Here is an 11,813-nt window from a genome sequence, read left to right on the forward strand (position 1 = left end):
AGGGGTGCCCATCCCCCCCCCCCCCAAGGCCAAAGATACAATCCCTCCCCCCAAAATCATGTCATGCATCCCCCAAATCATGTCATTCGCACCCTCAAACCATATTGTAATTCCTACAAAGTATTAACTTACGACATCATGTCTACCGAAAGTAACTTTTTCTTAGCTTTACTGAACACTTTACTTGATCTGCTTCTCCTCCCTAAACAGTGGTGCCCATCACTCAAGACTGCCCCTAAATTTGTTCATCATAATCCCCCAAAAGTAGTTTGGATGAATACGTAATAATTTAGGTGTATTTAAATGAAATACCATGTTAAACTGTCCTAATTTTTTAATTGTTCGATTTTCGAAAAAAACTTAAAGCTTTGATTGGTTTAATATACTGATAATGTGCGAATTACTCACAATTAAATACAAACTTTAGGCTAAAAGATTAAAAATCGGCAACTTACGTGTGTGAGTATGAGATTTTTCGTACTACGTTTCGGAGGTTACACTACCTCCTTCTTCAGGTTGAAACGATGTTATTCAGACACCTGACATGGTGCCTCGTCGTGAAAGTGAAGGTTAAGGATTTAGGTTAAAAAGTTGCATGAAGGACACTTTCTAAAAAAGAATATAAATTACACATCTAAAACCGCGCAATACTATAAAAAACAAAAGAACGTCCAAGGCTGAAGTCGGCGAACTGCCGACCAGTGCTCGGGGTAGGCGAATGCACGGTGTCAGCCCGTACCTGGGGAAAGAAAACTTCCCCTCCTCAATCCTTCCAAACTGGGGCTCGGGAGTCACCAATCCAAGGAAAAGTCGACCTCCACCTCGGCGGCTTTCCTAACCTCAGGAGTAACACGGAAGCCCATCTCGTCCCTATTCACTGCGGCTTTATCCCATTTTTTAAAGAAATTAACCCAGCCGTCTTCTAAATTCCCATCGTCCCTATTAAGTTTGTTCCAATTTTTCGCGCATATATAGGCAGCTTCATATACGTTTCTGTCCAATTTATTGTTAACCTCCCTAATAACTTCCCTTTTAGCAATCTTATGTCGATTAACCAATATGTGTTCAGATAATCCTGTTTTGGGTATGCCCTCCTTTACGTCCTTATCATGCTCTCCCCACCTAACTTGCATACTTCTTCCGGTTTGTCCCACATATTCCTTTCCGCATTCACACACTATCCTGTACACTCCCTTCCGCTCTTCAGGGTTATTGCGTCTCTCCCCCCTCCCTTTCTTATAGGACGTAAAGATCCACTTTCTTGACTTGTGCCTTACTAAAACCGGACAACGGATCGTAACCGGGGTCTTCCATAAACCGTTAGCTGGAGAGCTGTACCTCCATAAGAGATCCCAACATTCGAATAGGACTAAATTAAATGTTTTTCTTAACTTTTTCATTCGCGCCGAAAGACTGTGCAATGACGTAAAAGAGAAAGAGAAAGAGGGGGAATGGATAAGGAAGGTGGGGGTAAAGAATGGGTATACTATCCGCGACCTGGAAAAAGTAGCTAGGAAAGCCAAAAGGATTGTTAGACAAGAAACATCGAAAAATGACAAAGAGGGGGAAAAAACTGGGATAGGAAACGGTGAAAAGAACACATATTATGTCGGGATCCCGTATTTTAAGGGGGTCTCAGAGAAAATTGAAAAGTCCGTGAGGGGTTACGGAATAAAATGTGGGGTAAGAGCGCCCCGGAGTATTGAAAAGCACTTTACGTCCTATAAGAAAGGGAGGGGGGAGAGACGCAATAACCCTGAAGAGCGGAAGGGAGTGTACAGGATAGTGTGTGAATGCGGAAAGGAATATGTGGGACAAACCGGAAGAAGTATGCAAGTTAGGTGGGGAGAGCATGATAAGGACGTAAAGGAGGGCATACCCAAAACAGGATTATCTGAACACATATTGGTTAATCGACATAAGATTGCTAAAAGGGAAGTTATTAGGGAGGTTAACAATAAATTGGACAGAAACGTATATGAAGCTGCCTATATATGCGCGAAAAATTGGAACAAACTTAATAGGGACGATGGGAATTTAGAAGACGGCTGGGTTAATTTCTTTAAAAAATGGGATAAAGCCGCAGTGAATAGGGACGAGATGGGCTTCCGTGTTACTCCTGAGGTTAGGAAAGCCGCCGAGGTGGAGGTCGACTTTTCCTTGGATTGGTGACTCCCGAGCCCCAGTTTGGAAGGATTGAGGAGGGGAAGTTTTCTTTCCCCAGGTACGGGCTGACACCGTGCATTCGCCTACCCCGAGCACTGGTCGGCAGTTCGCCGACTTCAGCCTTGGACGTTCTTTTGTTTTTTATAGTATTGCGCGGTTTTAGATGTGTAATTTATATTCTTTTTTAGAAAGTGTCCTTCATGCAACTTTTTAACCTAAATCCTTAACCTTCACTTTCACGACGAGGCACCATGTCAGGTGTCTGAATAACATCGTTTCAACCTGAAGAAGGAGGTAGTGTAACCTCCGAAACGTAGTACGAAAAATCTCATACTCACACACGTAAGTTGCCGATTTTTAATCTTTTAGCCTAAAGTTTGTATTTAATTGTGAGTAATTCGCACATTATCAGTATGTTATTGATCTCCGATACGGGGAGGAAAGTGCGCAAATTTGAAAAGTTGAGGATTAAGCTTAATAAGACCCTAATTAGGATAGGTTTCCTTAAGCATTGTAGGAAGAAGGGTTTTTTACCGAGTTTTTTAAAGTGGGGGTACCAACCCCTTAGTTTTAAAGGGCTGGATCAAAAGAGGGAAATACAGTTTAGAATGCTGGGGAAATGCATAAGGGAGGCTTATGCACAGGTGGATAGGCTCAACTCTGAATGTTACAGGTTACATTTGGAAATAGGAGGACGATTAGACCAGGTAACATGGGGGCGCATTGAGGAACGTCATTCTAGAACAGTCGAACAGGCGAAAGTAAGAGATATCGAAACAATTAGGAGAAAATTAATTAAATTGGGAATTAACGAGGGAGTTAAGGAGGGAGAGAATAGGGACAGAAAAGGGGATGAAAATAAAGCCAATATTTTAAATCTAACAAAACTTCAACCCCCTAAGGCCTTAGTGGAGATTATGAAAATGGGGCATAAATTTGCCATTAGGGATGAAAACTTCGAAAAAGAGGAATTCGTCATAGCGGCGGAGAAAATAGTGGGAAAATTAGACGAAAAAGAAGATAAATCCAATGTCAGGGTAAAAATTCGTGACATTATAGATGAACAAATGCACCTAAGTATAAGGGAACAAGGCCCACCCGTTACCAATCATAGGGCACCAAAGGGAAAAACGGAAAGTAAGCTAAGGGGGAGTCTTCATAATGTGAAAAAATGGGTTAAACAAAGTGACGTGTATTTGGTTAGATCGGATAAGGAAAACAAGATGGTTATTATCGGGAAAGAGGAATACCATAGTAAGTTGGAAGATAGCTTTAGAAGTAATGACTACGAAGAAATCAAAGTTAACCCCATTAATAAAATCAAACGAGAAATCAGAAAAGGCATTGAAACCAGTTTTACCTTGGGAAGCGCGGAAAAAAAGAAATTACTTAAGGGGGTTAAGGAAGGGAATATTCCTACGGCCTTTGGGATACCTAAGACCCATAAGGAGGGGATACCCCTCAGACCCATCATCCCCATGTATGCACATCCAGGATATGGTTTAGCTAAAGAAATGATTAAGAGGATGGGAAAAATGAATATGGACACTCCGTATAGCGTCAAAAACTCTCTTATGGTCAAAGAAACTATTGAGAAACTCACCATAGGAGAACGGGACGTAATCTGTAGTTTCGACGTTATTAATCTGTACCCCAGTGTCCCCCGGGACAAAGCTGGGGATTGTTTGTATAGATGGTTGATTGACCAAAACGTTGAAATCTTGGTCGCCTGGGAGTATGTCCGGTGGTTTTTTCTCATTACGGGGTACAATTACTTCTACGTTAACGATAAAATCTTCCGACAAAAAGAAGGGTTGGCCATGGGCAATCCCATCTCTGGCCTTGTGGCCAACATCTTCATGCACTACGTCGAAAAAGCCGCTATGGAGCATGTAGGGGGGAGGGGGGAGATAAAATATTATGGGAGATACGTAGATGACATCCTCATCATAGGGAATGAAATCAAACTTGACAGCATTTTCGACCATTTGGGGAAGCAGGACCCCAGGATTGGGTTTACTAGGGAAGATATGGCCAACGGAAAGATCCACTTTCTTGACTTGTGCCTTACTAAAACCGGACAACGGATCGTAACCGGGGTCTTCCATAAACCGTTAGCTGGAGAGCTGTACCTCCATAAGAGATCCCAACATTCGAATAGGACTAAATTAAATGTTTTTCTTAACTTTTTCATTCGCGCCGAAAGACTGTGCAATGACGTAAAAGAGAAAGAGAAAGAGGGGGAATGGATAAGGAAGGTGGGGGTAAAGAATGGGTATACTATCCGCGACCTGGAAAAAGTAGCTAGGAAAGCCAAAAGGATTGTTAGACAAGAAACATCGAAAAATGACAAAGAGGGGGAAAAAACTGGGATAGGAAACGGTGAAAAGAACACATATTATGTCGGGATCCCGTATTTTAAGGGGGTCTCAGAGAAAATTGAAAAGTCCGTGAGGGGTTACGGAATAAAATGTGGGGTAAGAGCGCCCCGGAGTATTGAAAAGCACTTTACGTCCTATAAGAAAGGGAGGGGGGAGAGACGCAATAACCCTGAAGAGCGGAAGGGAGTGTACAGGATAGTGTGTGAATGCGGAAAGGAATATGTGGGACAAACCGGAAGAAGTATGCAAGTTAGGTGGGGAGAGCATGATAAGGACGTAAAGGAGGGCATACCCAAAACAGGATTATCTGAACACATATTGGTTAATCGACATAAGATTGCTAAAAGGGAAGTTATTAGGGAGGTTAACAATAAATTGGACAGAAACGTATATGAAGCTGCCTATATATGCGCGAAAAATTGGAACAAACTTAATAGGGACGATGGGAATTTAGAAGACGGCTGGGTTAATTTCTTTAAAAAATGGGATAAAGCCGCAGTGAATAGGGACGAGATGGGCTTCCGTGTTACTCCTGAGGTTAGGAAAGCCGCCGAGGTGGAGGTCGACTTTTCCTTGGATTGGTGACTCCCGAGCCCCAGTTTGGAAGGATTGAGGAGGGGAAGTTTTCTTTCCCCAGGTACGGGCTGACACCGTGCATTCGCCTACCCCGAGCACTGGTCGGCAGTTCGCCGACTTCAGCCTTGGACGTTCTTTTGTTTTTTATAGTATTGCGCGGTTTTAGATGTGTAATTTATATTCTTTTTTAGAAAGTGTCCTTCATGCAACTTTTTAACCTAAATCCTTAACCTTCACTTTCACGACGAGGCACCATGTCAGGTGTCTGAATAACATCGTTTCAACCTGAAGAAGGAGGTAGTGTAACCTCCGAAACGTAGTACGAAAAATCTCATACTCACACACGTAAGTTGCCGATTTTTAATCTTTTAGCCTAAAGTTTGGATTGGTTTAATGTAGTAAATTAAATTATGTAAATGTGCAAATAAATAGTGTTTGTGAGTGGGTTTATAAAACTCGAAATTTGAGTATTTAACACAAATGGTTACAAAACTTAAGTTAAAGACAGAAAATTCTACCTTGGTAAACCAAATAACATGCTTCAGCCATATGACTGATTCAATTATTGTTTCACGAGACATTACAGTACCATAGCTAGAAATTCTTAAGCTCAGGGTGATAATATTATATGGTTCCTCTTTCAAAGAACTCACCCCCGTTTTCTTGGGGTAAATATAATTATTTTATTAACCCATAACAATAATTACATAGATTTTATCTTCAATGCAAATTTGACTTGTTAAAGTAAAATATTCCTGTGACAAAAAGTTAGAAATGCGGATTCGATATATTTTTGTTCCAAATGATGCACCTGCTTTAAATTGAGCAGTACAGCATACCAACACTAAGCATTATATTTTAAGAAGTCATGTTATTAATGAATATCAAGAATATTGCTTATGTCTTGTAATGCAACTGTAGTATAAAACTTCACATTCACCTCAGTAATACACAAGAATTGGATAACCCCTCAATTTAATGCTCAATCCCTCTAACTAAATGACCAGCCATAATCCAAGACCTAGAGTTGGATACTGCCCCTACCCCCCATGAACCCATGTGTCAATTAAGGCCTAAAATGTAAGAGTTGAATATTTCTCCCCCCTCCCCCCCATCATAATACCCTTAAACACTTTCTTTTCTTCATCTAATGGATTAAATACGGTGCATTTAAGATGTAAAATTTGTACATTTATTTTGGAGAAATATATAATGTTGAATTTTATATTAAAGGAAAAGAATCCACCCCAAAAATCTCAATGGCGCAACCTGTACCATAATCCCCCCCCTGTGGGCACCCCTGATCACATCTCAGAGAATGTAATGTAAGTATGTATGTAAAATGATTCAAGGCAGTTCCATTTGAATTATTATAAACTGTTTCAAATAGCAATTATTTTACAGTATATTTTCTTATTTTCAGAGTATTGAATGCCTTTCACACAAATTGAAATTTTATCACAGTTAATTCTTATAAGCTGTTCAATATGTATATGTAATGGTGTTATAAATGTATATGTACTTCCATATTCTGTGTGCCAAGTGGTTAGCACATCGCCCTATGACGACAAGGGTTCCAGGTTCGAATCCCGCTCGGGCTTGGTTGTTTGTGAATGTCCATTCATCAATTTCATCACTTATCCCCATCTTCGCAAATTAGCCAAGAGGCACAAAACATGAAGTAAAATAAAACTAAATCAAATCAAATCAATTTCATCACAGATCTCCATCGTCGCAAATTAACTAAGAGGCACAAAACGCAAAGTAAAATAAACTAAATCAATCAATCAATCAATCATATTCTGTGTTTGATTTTCAAGTTTTTGTGGCAGATTTGTTAATAATATTTATTGAACTACATTGTACATAATGTATAACTAATAATGTATTTTCATTATCTACAATTTTCCTTTTATTTTTCCAGTGGATTCGTAGCTGTTCTTCTATTGGGACATTTCTCGAATGGCTTCAAAACTTAATTGTAAGTACTATTCTCTTTTGAGTGAGTGAGTTGGTTAAATATATTAAATTATAATATCTAACATTTGTTTTATATACAGTAGAGCGTCGATTATCCGAACGTCGGTCAACCGAACGACCGCTTAACCGAACTGTGTACTCGCTCACTTTCAGATATCTGTAATGAAAAAAGTACGTGACTTAGCTGCTCGTAAGCGTGTAGGCTTGATTAGACAGACCAAAATAAAGGATTTTTTTAAACGTTAATTTTGTGTACTGTGTGTATTGTTCATGCAAAATGCGTATGTAATATGTACATATTTTTGTTTAATAAACTGTACCACATACTATATATTCCTACTAAAGTTGCCTTTGTACGTTACTTTGTAATACATACTTAAAGAGATGCCTGTTTTTATGAATAAATTTACTGTACAGTACTTCTTTTTGGCAAATAAACATGTACAGTTCGATTATCCGAACAAACCAGTTTTCCGAACACCCATGTCCCCCAATTACTTCGGATAATCGACGCTCTACTGTATTATGAATCTTGACCAGCGGCGTATTCTGAAAATTTAATTAGATTTACCATAACAATTCTTATTTAATGAATATGTTTATTATGTTTTACATAAGTAAAAAGTGTATGTGCTCCCCTGTACCTTGCACCTATGAAGGTGTATAGGGGTGTGGAGTTAGAACCCCACATTTTGTTGATCATGACTGAAGGTGGGAGTGATGTGATCAGCACCATGCTCCTGGATGCCTCCCCCCCCCCCGAGTTTCCTCTATGTGATGCTGGGTGGATGCCAGAACTGCTTGAACAGGTGGAAAAAATCCCAGTCCTCCCCCCCCGGGTATCGAACCTGGGTCTCTCGCATGGTAGTCAGATGTCCTAATGACTGTGCTACCGCGCCTCAATATTTACATATACATAATACAGGGTGTCTACCAGTCAAGAATGTCAAGAAAAAGTCAAGAAATCAATAGGTAGGTCAAGAAATTTTGCTATTTGTTTTACATTATAGTGAATTAAAATTGTTGTATACCTGTATTTGGATTTCATAGAAAGCTATGAAGTCAGGGGACCTAGATTTGAATCCCGGTTGTATTGTTTAGTATTACATCAGATCATCATTCATTCTTATTGTCAAGATAAGAGATAGAAAAGTAAAGTAAATTAACTAAAATAGAAATACAGACAGCAGTAATAATACGAGGGTCATCCGGAAAGTAGTACCCATTTTTGAATTTAAAAAAAACTAACAATTATTTTTTTTAAAAAAACTTTGTAATTGGTAACAACAAACTTTAAACTACTTCTCTACATAGTCTCCATGTACATTTAAGCATTTGTCATAACGTGTGATGAGTTTTTGTAACCCAGCTTCATATTCCTCTGCCGCCAGTCCATTGAGAAAAGTAGTCACCCCTTCTTTCAGTTCCTCATCACTATGAAATGTAAGGAAGCGAGTGACCCACCTTGCACAAATTTTTCCATACTTCAGATGATCTTTGACAATTTCATGAAGAATTGTTCGTGAAACATCAGTGAAGTGTTCACCGATTTCATCCAGTGTGACGCGCTGATTATTCTTCATGAATTCTGAAATTACTTAAACTGCACTCAGCAGTTCGTCCGTAATGACAGATGGGCACCCGGAATGTTAGTCATCATGGACGTTCTTCTTCCCCGAGTTCAAGTTTCGACACCAGCGCCGAACAGATGACTCATCAATAACATTGTCTCCATAAACCTTCTTCTTTAATTGACGGTGAATATCACAAGGTCGCACATATCCTGGAGTTGAAAAATCTGATCACAGCCCTAACTTCACAAGTAGTGGTGTTTTCAATTCTTTTGAACATGTAAAAACTCACAGAAACAATAACTACAATGACAGCGCTACAAAACTTCGCACACACTGAGCAGACAGTCAACTGAAGTCGTTTGACCTTGATCAGCAGATATTCGCATCATTAGCGCTACACACGGCGCGAATGGGTAGTACTTTCCGGATGTCCCTCGTACTACTGTAATCTCTCCAGGAGACAAGGTTCAACCATATGCTCCTGTTCCATCTAGAGGTTTATTTCCTCCATGAAATGTTAAGGGTAATGAGTGATTAAAAATGTTTTGAAGGCACAAGAGATGTAGAGGCAGGGTGTTTCCATCTCTACGACAGTGGGTTTTGAGTTTTAAGTCCTTTTTTAGGCCCAGGTAGGCTAATCAGGACTGGACCTACAGCTTAAGGTGGGATCCGAACCACACCAGGTATGGGACCGGGAACCCCTTGATTGTAAGGCAATAACATTACCACTATGCCATTAGAGAGGTGCTCCACCCTGCTAATTAAAGCTATTGTAGGCAGATACACTATGATAGCTAATGTGTATTTAGCTACTACAAGAGCCGATCCACCATCTTATTTTGAAGTTTGGGCCTGGAAGGCATCATGGTAGTGTCGAATATTAAATCACGGGGTGGCATGCCCCAACAACACCAAGGTAAAGAGTGGGGTGAAAGAAAGGGGAGGAGAAGCCTGTAGTTTGCATAATTTCTAAGGGGGTGTAGATATCTTGGCACTACAGTACAACATAGGAACTAGTGGCCAACCTGTTGAGTGTTGGACTCAACAATCATGATGCCAATGGTCCCAGGCTTTGTGTCCTGGTATGGGAAATTGGTGAGGTAAAATTAGAAAATTAAAAGCATAAATCCTATATCGCCGCATCACTGCCAAAACCATGAATGTGCTAAATCTTATTTTTGAGATAAAGTAATTTTATTATTCCAGAAGAAACAGGTTTTACATTTGGATTACGTTATATAAGTTAGCATAGTAATCTATTCACAAAAAGTAGTCAGAAACCGCAGTAGCTGAAAAAGTCAAACTTTGCACGCACGTTGTTTTGACATTGGTGCAATGCTATTTTATTTAATATCAGTGTTAAGTAAGCCAGTATTGAAATCCAGTAAACAGTGGAGATGGGACTCAGTTGTGACCATGTGTAACCCAATGCAAAAACCACTTGGAGGACCCTAGCTCTTCGAGGGCTGTTTTATGCCATGGCATTTTTTAGAGTCATTGTTTATTAATATGTGTTAATATTAATATCAAGGTATATATTTCATGCATTCACCCTCTAAATGGTAAAACATGTCTTATTTTATTCTGTAATTTGTATGGAATTGTTTTTGCAGTGTATGTATTTTTACATGCAGGCAATGAAGCAGCAGAAGAACCCTCAAAGGGGTCTGGTGCAGTGTAATGTAGACTACTATAGTGATATAGTAGATGGTTTACAGAAAATTGGCTGGTCCAGCGTCTCTTTTGTTAACAACAATCTGTCAGAAGTTCACCTGACAGCTGTGGATGTGCGTTCCCGAGAGCACACGCTTGAAGTTAGATTTGGTTCACAATTTCCTGCTGAGAGTCCACAGTGGAATGCCGATTTGCCTTTGGAGTTTAATGTTTCTTGGAAGAAGGTAATCACATCTAATTGTGTGGAAAGCAATGTTTTAACTATAGCTGAAACAATACCCTTACTGATTCCCACTGATACCGATGCTTGAAAATTGTAAAAAATTAAAAGTTGATCAAAAACTTGATTATTCCACTCCAATTATAAGCATCAATTGACCAGAGATTTATTTCATAATACTCAAGAATTACATCAGATTATCAAAATGTCTGTTACGTAACCCCAAAACACAGCTATTCACACAATCTTGGCACAAAATAAATTTTGAATTTTGCATGACATTTTTGCAAACCCTGCGAAAGACCAAAACGTGGAAAACTATCGGAAATAAAATCCAATCGATAACAATACTGACGCACTGGTATCAGCTCACCCCTAGTTTTTACTTAATCACATGACATTTGCTTGTTTATGGTAACAAGAGCATGTAATATGTAAGAGTTAATCACTAGTAAATTTATTTTTGTTTATGTCATCAAGAGCCAAATATTCTAACTCAGTGGGCCAGTGTATGTACTCAACTCACTTCAAAATTACAAAAATGGCTATGTGACAATATCAAATAATACATATTATTATTAACAGCTCATGTGAGATGTGATATTGTACTTTTCTTTTTATTTAGTTCTGTCTTAATTCTTGAACATTATTTTACATATTTTGTTGGCCTTCAAAGCGTTCGAAGATTAATATGGAACAGGGATGTACCTATGAAATGCAAGAAGATAATATATAATACGAGGAGCATTTCAAAAGAAAGGGCCAATATTTTATAGGAAACAAGAAAGTACGTTTAGCAACATTGTATTATTGGTTACAAACATGTACATATCTACTTCATTTTTCAACGTAGTCACCGTTATTTTCCAAGCACTTTCTGTACCATGGCACAAGAGGTGAAAGTCACTTGGCGCAAGGTCCGGACTATATCGGAGGTGGGATCAAAAAGTTCCCATCCGATCTTCTGAATCATCTGAACAGTGAGGGCAGCAGTGTGTGGTCTGGCGTTGTCATGGAGAAGCACAATTCCTGAACGCAACATTCCACGTTGTCGGTTTTGTTCGGCACGTCTGAGTTTGGAAAGTGTTTCACAGTATGCTTGCGATGTGATTGTTTTCCCCGGTTCCAGGAAATCCACCAAAAGCATGCCCTGTTGGTCCCAGAACACAAGTGCCATAATTTTTCGTGCAGATGGAGCTTGCTTGAACTTTTTCGCCTTTGGTGAATTTGAATGATGCTACT

The 11,813-nt window shown here is 39.4% G+C and overlaps 1 protein-coding gene across 7 annotated transcripts in view; it reads left to right on the forward strand.

Annotated features, from left to right (window-relative positions):
• The window catches only part of LOC145986730 (E3 ubiquitin-protein ligase FANCL-like), a 28,921-nt gene that overhangs the window by 10,984 nt on the left and 6,124 nt on the right, over positions 1 to 11,813 (forward strand). For all 7 annotated transcript variants that reach the window (XM_083121080.1, XM_083121077.1, XM_083121081.1 and 4 more), the window contains exons 4-5: positions 7,048 to 7,104; positions 10,312 to 10,575. In XM_083121080.1, the coding sequence (XP_082977206.1) occupies positions 7,048 to 7,104; positions 10,312 to 10,575 (321 nt within the window). The remainder of the gene's footprint in view (positions 1 to 7,047; positions 7,105 to 10,311; positions 10,576 to 11,813) is intronic.

Source organism: Lepisma saccharinum, chromosome 4 (genome assembly GCF_977018435.1).
Source record: "Lepisma saccharinum chromosome 4, izLepSacc3.1, whole genome shotgun sequence".
Classification (NCBI taxonomy): Eukaryota; Metazoa; Arthropoda; class Insecta; order Zygentoma; family Lepismatidae; genus Lepisma; species Lepisma saccharinum.